The sequence below is a fragment of the Rhinoraja longicauda genome, chromosome 17 (genome assembly GCF_053455715.1).
Source record: "Rhinoraja longicauda isolate Sanriku21f chromosome 17, sRhiLon1.1, whole genome shotgun sequence".
NCBI classification, from domain to species: domain Eukaryota; kingdom Metazoa; phylum Chordata; class Chondrichthyes; order Rajiformes; family Arhynchobatidae; genus Rhinoraja; species Rhinoraja longicauda.
In genome coordinates, this window is record NC_135969.1 from 40,751,344 (window position 1) to 40,767,245 (window position 15,902).

Sequence of the window (15,902 nt, forward strand, 5' to 3'; positions counted from 1 at the left end):
TTCTTGAGAATAGATCTTGTCTCATTAAACAGTGCTCTTTTCTTAACCACCTCAAAGGGGTAATCTCTGAAGATGCGAATCTCATCGCCTCGGAATGATAAAGCTCTGTTACTAGCAATTCTTGACAGCATATCTTCTAACACGTGAGCATTATGCACCCTCAGAATCAAATGTCTTGGAGGCGCATTAGCACCTGGCCGTGCTCTCAGTGCTCTATGGGCTCGATCCAGCAAGGGCTTTGAATCCATTTTCAAAACTTCCTGTAATAACTCAGCAGTAAAATCACGAACGTTTTTATCTTTTTCTTTGCCTTCTTTAACTCCAAGGATTCTTAAATTTTGTCGTTTTGAATGACCCTCTAAGTCAGTACATTTTTCGGTTAATCTCATCAATAAATCAGAAAGACGCTGAGTCTCCGACAATACTACTTTTGTAGTTTCAGCACTCGTCTCAGCTAAAGTTTCCAACTCACCTATAGCCTCATCATGTTGTTCTATTGACGCGGTGTTTTCTATTCGGTATGTTTCAATGAGGCCCCTGCTCATTCTCCTAAACTCCAGCGAGTACAGGCCCAGTGCCGACATGAATGAATGTTTGCATGAATGGATCCAATGCGAAAGGACGATGGAGGTAAGTTTGACTTCTCCAGTAAACATGGCGGCATATGTCGCATTTGACGTCGAATGTTTGACGGCACTCCGAGAGGATTCCAACGGTACCGGAACGTTCCGCCGAGGGGCCGGAGTTCCACAGCCCCGGCAGCAGGGGGCAGGTTCCACCCGCCGATCGGCCGCGGAAGTCCCGATGAGGTCTAGATCGGCCGCCTCACCCGGCCCGGGTGCCACATTTTCGGGTGGACATCCGATGGGGGGGGGGGTGTAAGATTTCAAGTGCGCTCTCTTAATTTTGTTCGGATTATAGAAGGTGCCGAACCACCAGATGCCGGTTAACCTGGTGGGTGGACTTGTAGAGAAATTTACTTCCACTGACATGTTACAAGACTGAAGAGGCTGATTTAGCAGCAACATACACAGCGCAAACACTTCCTCCATTTGTACTTCCGGGCACTCTTCCTGGAAACCCGCTGAAACTGTTTGGACGACTGTAGAATTTCATCTCCTAGATATTCGCAGTGCTGGAGTTCTGCGTGCCTTTGAGCCAGCAATTGCATTGACTTGTCGGAGACCGTTTCTATTAAATCGTTTACCTGATTGGAAAAAAAAGTTTTAAGGTTATTACTTGACAACAGGAATAATTATCCTACGCTATCTCTGATAGAATGGATCGACTGGGTAGGTCGACTGGGCGTATATTCACTGGAATTGAGAAGGATGACAGGAGATCTTATAGAAACATATAAAATACTTAAGGGATAAGGGACAAGCTAGATGCAGACAAAATGTTCCTGACGTTGGGGGAGTCCAGAACCAGGGGTCACACTTTAAGAATAAGGGGTAGGCCATTTCGGACTGAGATTGGGGATTTCAGCCAGAGTTGTGAATCTGTGGAATTCTCTGTCACAGAGGGCAGTGGAGGCCAATTCACTGGATGTATTCAAGAGAGAGTTAGATATATCTCTTAGGCGAACAGAATCAAGGGATATGGGGAGAAAGCAGGGATGGGGTACTGATTTTGAATGGTCAGCCATGATCATATTGAATGGCGCTGCTGGCTAGAAGGGCCAAATCGCCTTGTCCTGCACCTATTTTCTATGTTTCTTTGAACTTAAGATATGTGAATGCATGAAATGACAATAGACAATAGGTGCAGGAGGAGGCCATTCGGCCCTTCGAGCCAGCACCGCCATTCAATGTGATCATGGCTGATCATTTTCAATCAGTACCCCGTTCCTGCCTTCTCCCCATACCCCCTGACTCCGCTATCCTTAAGAGCTCTATCTAGCTCTCTCTTGAATGCATTCAGAGAATTGGCCTCCACTGCCTTCTGAGGCAGAGAATTCCACAGATTCACAACTCTCTGACTGAAAAGGTTTTTCCTCATCTCAGTTCTAAATGGCCTACCCCTTATTCTTAAACTGTGGCCCCTGGTTCTGGACTCCCCCAACATTGGGAACATGTTTCCTGCCTATAACGTGTCCAACCCCTTAATAATCTTATACGTTTCGATAAGATCTCCTCTCATCCTTCTAAATTCCAGTTCTAAATGACCTGAGAACTCTGGTCCAATATCAGTTTGCATCGTAGTGGTACCGCACCAGAGATCCGGGTTCAATCCCGACTACGGGTGCTGTCTGCACGGAGTTTGTACGTTCTCCCCTTGACATGCGTGGGTTTTCACCGGGTGCTCCGGTTTCCCCCCACACTCCAAAGACGTACAGGTTTGAAGGTTAATTGGCTTTGGTAAGAATTGTAAATGGTCCCTAGTGCGTTGGGAATACTGCTGGTGTGCAGGGTGATCGCTGGTCGGCGCGGACTCGGTGGGCCACAGGGCCCGTTTCCATGCTTGTATCTCTGAAGTCTAAAGTCAGATATCCTAGACGAATGGTCTGGAATCAACATCAGTGACAGGTTGCAGCCTTGACACAGGTGGCAAGCAAAACCAATGACAGCAGAAGCCTTAGACATAGAAACATAGAAAATAGGTGCAGGAGTAGGCCATTCGGCCCTTCGAACCTGCACCACCATTCAATATGATCATGGCTGATCATCCAACTCAGTATCCCGTACCTGCCTTCTCTCCATACCCCCTGATCCCTTTAGCCACAAGGGCCACATCTAACTCCCTCTTAAATATAGCCAATGAACTGGCCTCAACTACCTTCTGTGGCAGAGAATTCCACAGATTCACCACTCTCTGTGTGAAAAAAACACTTTCTCATCTCGGTCCTAAAAGACTCCCCCCTTATCCTTAAACTGTGACCCCTTGTTCTGGACTTCCCCAACATGGGGAACAATCTTCCTGCATCTAGCCTGTCCAACCCCTTAAGAATTTTGTAAGTTTCTATAAGATCCCCCCTCAATCTTCTAAATTCCAGCGAGTACAAGCCAAGTCTATCCAGTCTTTCTTCATATGAAAGTCCTGCCATCCCAGGAATCGATCTGGTGAACCTTCTCTGTACTCCCTCTATGGCAACAATGTCTTCCCTTCCTAGACCATCGGCTTCAGGTCTCCGTGAAAATGACTAATTAATGCACTTGCTTACTTGCGCTTGAAGCTTTTCTACTGTCGGAAAAGAATGTTGTCTCTTTTGAGCCGCGTCATTTTTCTTCTTCTTCTTGAATATTTTTAGGTACTGTCTTTTGCTTGCATTGACGACCTGCAAGGAAACGAGCGTTCATTTATTGTTCAGATGGGGTATTTTTTTTAAAGGATATTTTTTTAAGGCTAGTCTGTGTTCCTTGTAAATTTGCAAACAGTTCAAACCTTTTGCTGATCAGCAGAGAGGCTGGTCACAGAGACTCGGCGGGACATGCGACGAGACCTGACCACCGTGCCATTGCCAATGATACTCGTCGTTTCAGCCTCCACGACATCCACATCAACTTGGATTCTTGCTGCAAAGAAAGTTGCCTCAGATTCACACATTTCTTGTAAATCACCTACGGTCCATTGACCAATGTACGTATTTCTTTTAAGCTGTCCCGGAAATTTGAGTTAAAATATTGCGTAAACTTCGCGCAAATTTCACACAGATGGGTGGTGGGTGTGTGGAATAGGTTGCGCAGCGGTAGAGTTGCCGCCTTACAGCGCCAGAGATCCGGGTTCGATCCTGACTAGGGGTGCTGTCTGTACGGGGTTTGTACGTTGACCTGCGCGGGTTTCCTTCCACATTCCAAAGATGTGCGGGTTTGTAGGTTAATCGGCTTCTGTGAAACTGCCCTTGACCTGCGCGGGTTTCCTCTGAGATCTTTGGTTTCCTCCCGCACTCCAAAGACGTGCAGGTTTGTTGGGCAATTGGCTTGGTGTAAATGTAAAAATTGTCCCTAGTGTGTGCAGGGTAGTGTTAATGTGCAGGGATCGTTGGTCGGTGCGGACTCGGTGGGCCGAAGGGCCTGTTTCCACACTGGATCTCTAAAACTAAAAACTATAGGAGGCAACATCTCTGGACAAAAGGAATGGATGACGTTTCAGGACGAGACACTTCTTGAGTCTGAAGAAGGGTCTTGACCCGAAACGTCACCCATTCCTTCTCTCCAGAGATGCTGCCTGACCCGCTGAGTTACTCCAGCATTTTGTGTCTACCTTCAGTGTAAACCAGCATCTGCAGTTCCTTCCTTCCTTCACTGTGCAGATTTCCTGGTGTCCATGCCTGCCACCTGGTGGCTTTGGATCAGAACCGCCGATCACAAACACCCCAGAGAATTTGGGCAGGAAGATGCTGGTTGAAACTGAAGGCAGACACAAAATGCTGGAGCAACTCAGCGGGACAGGCAGCGTCCCTGGAGAGAAGGAATGGGTGATGTCTCAGGTCGAGACCCTTCTTCAGACTCCCTGAGAATTTGTTTTACTTGTTTGTACGTTCTCCCCTTGACCTGCGTGGGTTTCCTCTGAGATCTTTGGTTTCCTCCCGCACTCCAAAGACGTACAGGTTTGTTGGGTAATTGGCTTGGTGTAAATGTAAAAATTGTCCCTAGTGTGTGCAGGGTAGTGTTAATGTGCAAGGATCGTTGGTCGGTGCGGACTCGGTGGGCCGAAGGTCGAGACCCTTCTTCAGATTCCCTGAGAATTTGTTTTACTTGTTCGGTTTCAAGAGGAAACGATTGCCATTTTTGCTCTGGATTCCAGCATCTGCAGCTCTTTCTTCCACATGTGAGCTAGACTTGATGCTTCAATGGAAACCATAGATGAACCTGACAATGATCTGCCATCAGTCTAGTCTTCTTTAGTTTAGTTTAGAGATAGAGTGTGGAAGGATGGCTCTTTTGGCCCATCGAGTCCGCACACACCATACATTTGTTCCATCCTACACACACACACAAATAGGTGCAGTTTCAAAGAAGCCAATTAACCTACAATCCCGCACGTCTTTGGGATGTGGAAGGAAACCGGAGTGCCCGGAGAAAACCCACGCGGTCACGAGGAGAATGTGCAAACTCCGTACAGACAGCACCCGCAGTCAGGATCGAACCCTGTCTCTGGTGCTGTGAGGCAGCAGCTCTATTACCCCACTGTGCCGCCCTGCTAGTAGAATTTCAGAATACCTTTTACTTGTAAATAGAAATTTAAACAGTTTTACCTAAATCTTTAAAAAAAAATTAACTTCTATACTTTGCACAGTAGTGATCCCATAAGGGACCAGAAGGCATAACATTGTGTGTATTTCTGGTCGCCTCACTAAGGGGAGGTTGTGATGGCTTTGGAGAGGATGCAGAAGAGGTTTTTAGATTTCGATTTTTTACATTTAGAGATACAGCGCGGAAACAGGCCCTTCGGCCCACCGGGTCAGCGCCTCCCAACGATCCCCGCACACTAACACTATCCTACACCCACTAGGGACATTTTTTACATTTGCCAAGCCAATTAACCTACATACCTGTACGTCTTTGGAGTGTGGGAGGAAACCGAAGATCTCGGAGAAAACCCACGCAGGTCACGGGGAGAACGTACAAACTCCGTACAGACGGCGCCCGTAGTCAGGATCGAACCTGAGTCTCCGGTGCTGCATTCGCTGTAAGGCAGCAACTCTACCGCTGCGCCACCGTGACCGCCCGTTTTCCAGAATGCTGCCTGGATTAGGGCATATTAGCACCAAGGAGAGTTTGGACAGGCTTGGATAGTTTCCTCTGGAGCCCCAAAGGTTGACCTGATAGAAGTGTGTAAAGTCATGAGAGGCATAGATAGAGCAGTCAGAACATTTTCCCCAGGGTGGAAATGTCAAAGATGTGTGAGCACAGCTTTAAGGTGAGAGGGGCAAAGTTTAAAGGAGATGTGCAAGCAAGTTTTGTTTTTAAACAGAGGGTGGTGAATGCCAGGAATGAGATGCCAGGGGTGGAGGTGGAGGCAGATACCATGGTGGTGTTTAAGAGGCTTTTAGACCGGCACATGGAAAGAATGGTGAGATATGGATCACGTGCAGGCAGATGAGATTAGTTTATCTGGCGTCATGTTTGGCACAAACATTTTGGGCCAAAGAGCCTGTTCCTGTGCTGTACTGTGGCGCAGCGGTAGAGTTGCTGCCTGACAGCGCTTGCCGCGCCGGAGACCCGGGTTCGATCCCGACTACGGGCGCCGTCTGAGTTTGTACGTTCTCCCCGTGACCTGCGTGGGTTTTCCCTGAGACCTTTGATTTCCTCCCACACTCCAAAGACGTGCAGGTTTTGTAGGTTAATTGGCTTGGTATAAATGTATAAATTGTCCCTAGTGTAGGACAGTGTTAGTGTGCGGGGATCGCTGGTCGGTGCGGACTCTGTGGGCTGATGGGCCTGTTTCCGCGCTGCATCTCTAAACTAAACTCAAACAAAACTGACCTAAAACACGGAATTTAAACCTCTTTGCAGAATATCCAGCAAGTGGGAAACTGAGCAGGCTTGAAATGACATATTCATGTCATCTGACTATGCAATCAATTCAGTTCCTATTATAGTTGCCCGAATACAAACCTGATTTTTGTAGTTTAGCCTTGAACGTTGCGAATATCTTGTTTTCATCGATATTTGCCAACTGTTTGCCCTGGGTGGTGGGCGGGCTGTTGTCCCCAGTTCTGAACGAGTACGAGTGTTTATTCTGGAGGCTGTTTGGTGCTTTTCCCCCCAGGATCTCCGACGGTGAATCACTGGTCTTGCTCGTCCTCAGAAAACCATCGCATTTCACCGCAAATCGTGAGACCTTTCTGTTCCTCAAAGCACCACCCCCACAGCTCCTTTCCACCTTCTTGTTCAGACTCTTGATCTGTTTCTGTTGGCAGAGACGGGCCGCAAATCTTCCCATTGTTTTTCGCACTTTACTGATGAAACCTTTCTTCTTGCCTTCGCTGTATTCCGAGCCACTCTCTGTGGAAAATTCCTCCTCGGGCGTGCAAACTGGAGGCTTGACGAGGTTGGCGGAAGCATCTTTCAGCCACCTACACCAGGCAGTAAACAGAAACGATTCAAGGTCATGTTACTCTGGAACATCGCTGGAATTTAGAAGATTGAGGGGGGATCTTATAGAAACTTACAAAATTCTTAAGGGGTTGGACAGGCTAGATGCAGGAAGATTGTTCCCGATGTTGGGGAAGTCCAGAACAAGGGGTCACAGTTTAAGGATAAGGGGGGAGTCTTTTAGGACCGAGATGAGAAAGTTTTTTTTCCACACAGAGAGTGGTGAATCTGTGGAATTCTCTGCCACAGAAGGTAGTTGAGGCCAGTTCATTGGCTATATTTAAGAGGGAGTTAGATGTGGCCCTTGTGGCTAAAGGGATCAGGGGGTATGGAGAGAAGGCAGGTACGGGATACTGAGTTGGATGATCAGCCATGATCATATTGAATGGCGGTGCAGGCTCGAAGGGCCGAATGGCCTACTCCTGCACCTATTTTCTATGTTTCTATGTTTCTATGTTTACTCTCCCAAACCTGCGGCCATCTTTGATCGGACTTCACTGGACTTTATCTCGCACTAAACCTTGCCTCACTGTGTCGGCTGGGCAGTAATCATGTGCAGTCCTTCCTGCTGACTGGATAGCACGCATCCAAGATAAGCTTTCCACTGTCCTTCGGTACACGTACAGGGCGGCACGGTGGCTCAGCGGTAGAGTTGTTGCCTCACAGCGCCCGAGACCCGGGTTCGATCCCGACTACGGGTGCTGCCTGTACGGAGTTTGTACGTTCTCCATGTGACCTGCGTGGGTTTTCCCAGGGATCTCCAGTTTGCTCACACACTTCAAAGACGTGCAGGTTTGTAGGTAAATTGGCTTCAGTAAAATTGTAAATTGTCCCTAGTGTGTGTAGGATCGTGTTAATGTGCGGGGATCACCGGTCGGCACGGACTCGGTGGGCCGAAGGGCCTGTTTCTGCCCTGTATCACTGAACTAAACGAAATAAAATAAATTCAACTAAATATTAATAAATTGTTTTATATTCCACACTAATAATAAACTAAACGAAACTAAACGAAAAGCCAGAAGCCTTTTTCACTGACTGGATAACATGCAACACAAAAGCTGCTTGTATAGGATTATAAACAATGTACCTCGCTCGGTACATGTGACGATAATTATACAGAACTAATAAAAAACTTGCATTATTTTCAGTCAACTATTTCTATTAATCGCAAAATTAATTAGAGAGATACATTTTTAACGCACATAACATACACACACACACACACACACACACACAATTATTAGCACATACAACAGAGAACAGGATGGCACAGGCCCTTCGGCCCACAATGTCTGTGTTGAACATGATGCCTGAATAAACTAATCTCATCTGCCTGCACATGATCCATAATGCAGACACAAAAAGCTGGAGTAACTCAACGGGTCAGGCAGCATCTCTGGAGAAAAGGAATAAGTGACGTTCATAAATTAATAAGTGATAGGGGCAGAATTAGGCCATTCGGCCCATCAAGTCTACTCCACCATTCAATCATGGCTGATCTATCTTCCCCTCTCGGCCCCATTATCCTGCCTTCCCCCCCCAAACCCCTGACACCCGCACTAATCAAGAAACTATCTGTCTCTGCCTTAAAAATATCCACTGACTTGGCCTCCACAGCCTTCAGTCTGAAGAAGGGTCTCGACCCGAAAGGTCCCCCATTCCTTCTCTCCCGAGATGCTGCCTGACCTGCTGAGTTACTCCAGCATTTTGTGAATAAATACCTTCGATTTGTACCAACATCTGCAGTTATTTTCTTATACTTCTGCGGCAATGAATTCCACAGATTCACTGCCCTCTGACTAAAGAAATTCCTCCTCAGCTCCTCCCTAAAGGAACATCCTTTTATTCTGAGGCGATGTTCTCTACTCCTAGACTCTCCCACTAGTGGAAACATCCTCTCCGCATCCACTCTATCCAGGCCTTTCACGTTTCAGGTCTGGAGACCTACCTCACTATTCCTTTATCTCTGTATTGAAGTTGTTCTGTTTCTCCGAGGGCTAATCGATCGTAGCCTGGATCTCGATGACAAACCCGCTGAGATGGAAAGCAGCCCCTGAAGTTCCTCTTCATGCTTGTGACGAGGCCAGTGAAGTACGACTGTAAACAAGCAGTGCGTAGGAAGGAACTGCAGACGCTGAGTTCAAACCAAAGACAGACACAGAAAAGCCGGAGTAACTCAGCACCTCCCACATCGTCTCTGTACAGAGGAAGGGGCCTCTCGGCTATCATTTATGGAATAGGCCAGATTGGTTCCCTTGTGTTTGTGAAGTGCGTCACAGTCGGGCGGCAGTTAGACTAGGCGGATGACCGGGGCGGATGAGGAAACCAACACATCTTTGTGGAATTCCCCAGTTAACTGCAAGGCGGGGCGATGGATAAGGCAGGCAGAGTGACCAAGATAAACACATTGTATCTTCTCAGCAGCCAAAAACAATGCACGAGAATTTGCCGTGAGAAATCGTCAAATCTCACATTGCAAATATATATATATATGCAAACACATCGAATGTAGATTCGGGTAACTTGGTTTCTCTTGTTAAACTTTCCCCTCCGAGCAATTACAGATTCAATAAGCATCAAGCTGCCACCGTGAGCTAACTGTTTCAGTCAGAGAGTTGCGAATCTGTGGAATTCTCTGCCTACAGAAGGCAGTGGAGGCCAATTCTCTGAATGCATTCAAGAGAGAGCTAGATAGAGCTCTTAAGGATAGCGGAGTCAGGGGGTATGGGGAGAAGGCAGGAACGGGGCACTGATTGAGAATGATCAGCCATGATCACATTGAATGGCGGTGCTGGCTCGAAGGGCCGAATGGCCTCCTCCTGCACCTATCACAGCACGGGAACAGGTCCTTTAGCCCAGCCCGTCCATGCCGACCGAGATGCCGACCATTTGCTTGCAGTTTCGCCCATATCCCTATAAACCTCGTATAGGAAAAAAACTGCAGATGCTGGTTAAAATCGAAGGTAGACACAAAACGCTGGAGTAACTCCAGCAAAATGCTGGAGCAAAATGCAGATGCTGCCTGACCCGCTGAGTTACTCCAGCATTTTGTGTCTACCTTCGATTTTAACCAGCATCTCCAGTTTTTTCCCCCCACACATTTTGCCGCTCCACTGCGAATTCTCCTCAAGGTATGTGGTGGGTGTATGGAACGAGCTGCTGGAGGTGGTAGTTGAGGCATGTACTATCATAACGTTTAAGAGACATTTGGACAGGTACATGGATAGGACAGGTTGAGAGGGATATGGGCCAAACATGGGCAGGTGGGACGAGTGTTGATGGGACATCTTTAGTCGGTGTGGGCAACTATGGAAATTTGTTATTATCCGAGTTTCATTTCTTCTGCAGCAGATGGCAGTAGAGACTGACAGTGAGTTATAATATAATAACAGCAATATCATGTGCTATTAATGATTATAATTCACAGAAAGATTATACTAGATATAATTTATGGTCTGCATTTTATCCATCTTTAGTTTAGTTAATTTAGAGATACTATAGACAATAGACAATAGGTGCAGGAGGAGGCCATTCGGCCCTTCGAGCCAGCACCACCATTCAATGTGATCACGGCTGATCATTCTCAATCAGTACCCCGTTCCTGCCTTCTCCCCATACCCCCTGACTCCGCTATCCTTAAGAGCTCTATCTAGCTCTCTCTTGAATGCATTCAGAGAATTGGCCTCCACTGCCTTCTGAGGCAGAGAATTCCACAGATTCACAACTCTCTGACTGAAAAAGTTTTTCCTCATCTCCGTGGTAAATGGCCTACCCCTTATTCTTAAACTGTGGCCCCTGGTTCTGGACTCCCCCAACATTGGGAACATGTTTCCTGCCTCTAACGTGTCCAACCCCTTAATAATCTTATACGTTGCGATAAGATCTCCTCTCATACTGTGTGGAAACAGGCCCTTTGGCCCACCGCGGTGGTCCCTTCCTCACTACCTCCTCTGGCAGCTTGTTCCATACATCCACCACCCTTTGTGTGAAAAAAGTTACCCCTCAGGGTCCTATTAAATCTGTTCCCCTTCACCTTGAAATGTCTTTGAAATACATTGGAAAAAGTTGTGTCAAATGTGTTGTTGTTGTCATTAGATTTTAGGCAGGGGCTGCAGCTGAAGGCATTGAGACAGCATCATATTTCTCAACACGCTGTACACGCCACTCTGAGGGTAAGCTCGAACTGTGATCCGCCTGAGATTGAAAGCCAACTCATACACGGAACCTGCTTCTGAGAGCTAAGTAATTTAACCGTTCAGAGGGAGTGACCAACTAATGTTTGTGCTCGATGCCAGGAGACGACATGACATTTAAATTCCAAACAAATCAAACAGCCTTCAGGACAGTAACTACACTGACCAAATGTCCTGCTCACTGACTTTGAAGAGAATGTGGAAAGAATTGTTTGTCTTCTTTTTATTCAAATCATTAGCAGGTCAGCATTTACCATTTATTAAATGTTGCCTCCTGTTCTCAGTTTGCAAATTTGGTATTAGAGTTATATCAGCAATGGCATGTACAACTTTTGAGTCTATTCGCGAATCATATGAATAATCTACTGACGGCAGCGAGAAAGAGTTAATATTTAAGTGTAGGAAGGAACTGCAGATGCTGGTTTAAACCGAAGATAGACACAAAAAACTGGAGTAACTCAGCGGGTCAGGCAGCATCTCTGGGGAGAAGGAATGGATGATGTTTCAGGTCAAGACCCTTCTTCAGACTGGACGTCTTAACTTTATAGTTTAAGTTATAGTTTGTGCGGCACGGTGGCGCAGCGGTAGAGTTGCTGCCTCACAGCGCCAGAGACCCCGGTTCGATCCTGACTACGGGCGCTGTCTGCTTGGAGTTTTTACCTTCTCCCCGGGACCTGCATGGGTTTTCTCCGGGTGCTTCGGTTTCCTCCCACATTCCAAAACTGTACAGGTTTGTAGGTTAATTGGCTTGGTATAATTTTAAGTTATCCCTAGTGTGTGTAGAATAGTGTTAGTGCGCGGAGATCGCTGGTAGGCACGGACTCGGTGGGCGAAGGGCCTGTTTCTGCACTGTATCCCTCAACTAAACTGAAAACTAAACTAAGATATTTAGTTTAGTTTGGAGATACAGTGCAAACCTACAAACCTGTACGTCTTTGGAGTGTGGCAGGAAACCGAAGGTCTCGGAGAAAACCCACGCGGGTCACGAGGAGAACGTACAAACTCTGTACAGACAAGCACCTGTAGTCGGGATCCAACCCGGGTCTCTGGCGCTGTGAGGTAGTCGCTCTACCGCTGGGCCACCTGTCCATATACCTGTCCGTGTATTGTAGCTGCTTTGAATCTTGACTTGTACATCTCTTTCATTCATCCAGGTACACTGGGGGCACCAACTATCTCAGGTGTGAACCCACTGAACCTTGAGATAGGGGAGGACACAGCAGTGCATCACCTGCTCACCACCATCACCGCTGCAGTGTCACCAGGGGACAACTTAGTCGGTGGTCCAATCATCATTAACGCTGATCCAGCTGAATATCCATTTGAAATCATTCCAAATGCAACAAATAAGTGGGACGTAAGTTTTAGAGCAAGTTTTCTGTAAACTTGCTTGTACACCAAAAAATTTTCTGTTTAGTTTAGAGACACAACGCGGAAACAGGCCCACCGAGTCTGCACCGACCATCGATCGCTGCGCATTAACACTATCCAGCACACTCTACTGACAATTTACATTCATACCAAACCAATTAACCTACAAAGGTGTATAAGAAAATAACTGCAGATGCTGGTACAAATCGAAGGTATTTATTCACAAAATGCTGGAGTAACTCAGCAGGTCAGGCAGCATCTCAGGAGAGAAGGAATGGGTGACGTTTCGGGTCGAGACCTTTCTTCAGAAGGGTCTCGACCCGAAACGTCACCCATTCCTTCACTCCCGAAATGCTGCCTGACCTGCTGAGTTACTCCAGCATTTTGTGAACCTACAAAGGTGTACATCTTTGGAGTTTAGTTTAGTTTTAGTTTGGTTTAGAGATACATCGCGGAAACAGGCCCTTCGGCCCACCGAGTCCGTGCCGACCAGCGATCCCCGCACACTAACACTATCCTACACACACTAGGGGCAATTTACATTCATACCAAGACAATTAACCTACAAACCTGCACGTCTTTGGAGTGTGGGAGGAAACCGGAGCACCCGGAGAAAACCCACGCGGTCACGGGGAGAACGTATAAACACCGTATGGACACGTACCCCCAGTCGGGATCGAACCGCGGGTCTCTGGTGCTGTACGGGTACAACTCTACCGCTGCGCCGCCGTGCCGCCCATAAACAATGCCAGAACCCTTCCACAGGTCTGTACAACGTCATGCTTTAAGTAACAAGAATGTACTGCTAGTGTAGTGTTTCTGTAGATGTAGATGGGACTAGTGTAGATGGGGCATGTTGGTTGGTGTGGGCAAATTGGGCTGAAGGGCCTGTTTCCATGCTGTACCACTCTATGACTCTAATGTCTGAAGAAGGGTTCCAACTCAAAACATCACCTACACACATGGCACGGTGGCGCAGCGGTAGAGTTGCTGCCTTTCAGCGAATGCTGCGCCGGAGACTCAGGTTCGATCCTGACTACGGGCGCCGTCTGTACGGAGTTTGTACGTTCTCCCCGTGACCTGCGTGGGTTTTCTCCGAGATCTTCGGTTTCCTCCCACACTCCATAGACGTACAGGTATGTAGGTTAATTGGCTGGGCAAATGTTTAATTTTTTTTTTGTCCCTAGTGGGTGTAGGATAGTGTTAATGTGCGGGGATCGCTGGGCGGCGCGGACTCGGTGGGCCGAAGGGCCTGTTTCTGCGCTGTATCTCTAAATCTAAAAAAAAAAATCCATGCTTCCAAGGTTATTACTCCAGTACTTTGGGTCTTTTTTGTTAGAATGTCTTAACCTACTTGCATTGCCTTTCAGTAACATAGCGATAAATTTATATTTGTTCAAAATATTTCCAAATTCTAGAAAGGTGGAACTGCAGATGCTGGTTTAGAAAGAAAGACACAAAGTGCTGGAGTAACTCAGAAGGTCAGTCAGAAGAGATGACGCTTTGGGTCTGAAGACGCAAAATGTCACTTATCCACGTTCTCCAGAGATGCTGCCTGACCCGCTGAGTTACTCCAGCACTTTGTGACTTGCATTCACAAATGTTACCTGAAGAAAGTAGGTTTCTGAACGTAGTTTTCATTTGGTTTAGTTTAGTTTAGTTTAGTTTAGAGATGCAGCGCGGAAACAGGCCCTCTCGCCCAGCGGGGACCGCACCGACCAGCGATCCCCGCACACTAACACCCACTAGGGACAATTTTTACATTTACCAAGCCAATTAACCAACAAACCTGGACGTCTTTGGAGTGTGAGAGGAAACTGAAGATCTCGGAGAAAACCCATGCACGTCACGGGGAAAACGTACAAACTCCGTGCAGACAGCACCCGTAGTCGGGATCGAACCCGGGTCTCCGGCGCTGCAAGCGCTGTAAGGCAGCAACTCTACCGCTGCGCCACCGTGCCGCAAACTTACTTCTATTTATTACATAGAAACATAGAAAATAGGTGCAGGAGGAGGCCATTCGGCCCTTTGAGCCAGCACCGCCATTCATTGTGATCATGGCTGATCGTCCCCAATCAATACCCCATCTCTGCCTTCTCCCCATATCCCTTGATTCCACTAGCCCCTAGAGCTCTATCTAACTCTCTCTTAAATTCATCCAGTGATTTGGCTTCCACTGCCCTCTGTGGCAGAGAATTCCACAAATTCACAACTCTCTGGGTGAAAAAGTTTTTTCTCACCTCAGGTTTAAATGGCCTCCCCTTTATTCTAACACTGCGGCCCCTGGTTCTGGACTCGCCCAACATTGGGAACATTTTTCCTGCATCTAGCTTGTCCAGTCTTTTTATAATTTTATATGTTTCTATAAGATCCCCTCTCATCCTTCTAAACTCCAGGGAATACAAGCCTAGTCTTTTCAATCTTTCTTCATATGTCAGTCCCGCCATCCCAGGGATCAATCTCGTAAACCTACGCTGCACTGCCGCAAGGATGTCCTTCCTCAAATTAGGAGACCAAAACTGTACACAATACTCCAGATGTGGTCTTACCAAGGGCCCTATACAACTGCAGAAGAACTTCTTTACTCCTATACTGAAATCCTCTTGCTATGAAGGCCAACATTCCATTAGCTTTCTTCACTGCCTGCTGTACCTGCACGCCAACTTTCAGTGACTGGTGTACAAGGACACCCAGGTCTCGCTGCACCTCCCCCTTACCTAACCTAACTCCATTGAGATCATAGTTAATACAGCAGCTGGTGATCTTTTTAGGTTGAATCGAGTTACAGTCGATGGAAAGGTTCGACAAAGCCACTTTCAGCAGGGTTAATGTGCAAACCACATTACATTAAGCTAAGTGCTAATGGAAAACAAAATTTCATTTTTTCCAACCTTTAGTCCACACAAAAAAACAAACTAATGAATGTTAAACTCCACCCTCTTCTCTTCACCCCTACTTGGTGAGAATTTAAAAAACAAAATGCTTTTACTCTTTGTAACAGCTGGTGACAACAAGCAATCCAAAACTAGACTTTGAAAGTACAACTCGCTTCAGTCTTCAGCTGCTGGTGCGAGACCAGAAGGGTAGCTCTGCCTCTCAGACCATCATTGTGAACATACTCGATGTAAACGAGCCACCCGTCTTTCTGGGAACTTTGGTTACTCAAGGTACGTCGCTATTTCAAGCAGGTCTCTCGTTACACACCTCGCGCTGCCTCGCCAAGGCCAGTAGCACAATCAAGGACCGGTCTCACCCCCGGTCACTACAAGGTTCAGAAGTGTGAAAACGCACACCTCCA

At 47.0% G+C, this 15,902-nt stretch overlaps 2 protein-coding genes across 2 annotated transcripts in view; one reads left to right on the top strand and one right to left on the bottom strand.

Annotated features, from left to right (window-relative positions):
* Nucleotides 1-992: 992 nt before the first annotated feature.
* LOC144601659 (putative uncharacterized protein C3orf49) lies at nt 993-9,144 on the bottom strand. The gene is made up of 5 exons (XM_078413892.1): nt 8,989-9,144; nt 6,561-7,021; nt 3,385-3,515; nt 3,164-3,277; nt 993-1,207 (listed from the first exon to the last, which is right to left on the bottom strand). The coding sequence occupies exons 1-5, from the start codon at nt 9,108-9,110 to the stop codon at nt 1,016-1,018; spliced, it is 1,020 nt and encodes a 339-aa protein (XP_078270018.1). The 5' UTR covers nt 9,111-9,144; the 3' UTR covers nt 993-1,015.
* A 1,247-nt stretch (nt 9,145-10,391) lies between these two features.
* Nucleotides 10,392-15,902, top strand: part of LOC144601562 (cadherin-related family member 3-like) — a 51,107-nt gene continuing 45,596 nt past the window's right edge. The window contains 5 exon segments of the mRNA XM_078413760.1: nt 10,392-10,410; nt 11,136-11,212; nt 12,260-12,309; nt 12,311-12,590; nt 15,606-15,771. Coding sequence (XP_078269886.1) covers nt 10,392-10,410; nt 11,136-11,212; nt 12,260-12,309; nt 12,311-12,590; nt 15,606-15,771 — 592 coding nt within the window.

Excerpts from the sequence above, each read along its gene's own strand:
- LOC144601659 (XM_078413892.1), bottom strand. The coding sequence starts at position 9,110 with ATGAAGAGGAACTTCAGGGGCTGCTTTCCATCTCAGCGGGTTTGTCAT. Across the intron at positions 7,022-8,988 it reads AGAGATAAAGGAATAGTGAG|GTGGCTGAAAGATGCTTCCG; the intron begins GTAGGTCTCCAG and ends TGCCTGGTGTAG. Across the intron at positions 3,516-6,560 it reads GGCTAAACTACAAAAATCAG|CAAGAATCCAAGTTGATGTG; the intron begins GTTTGTATTCGG and ends CTTTCTTTGCAG.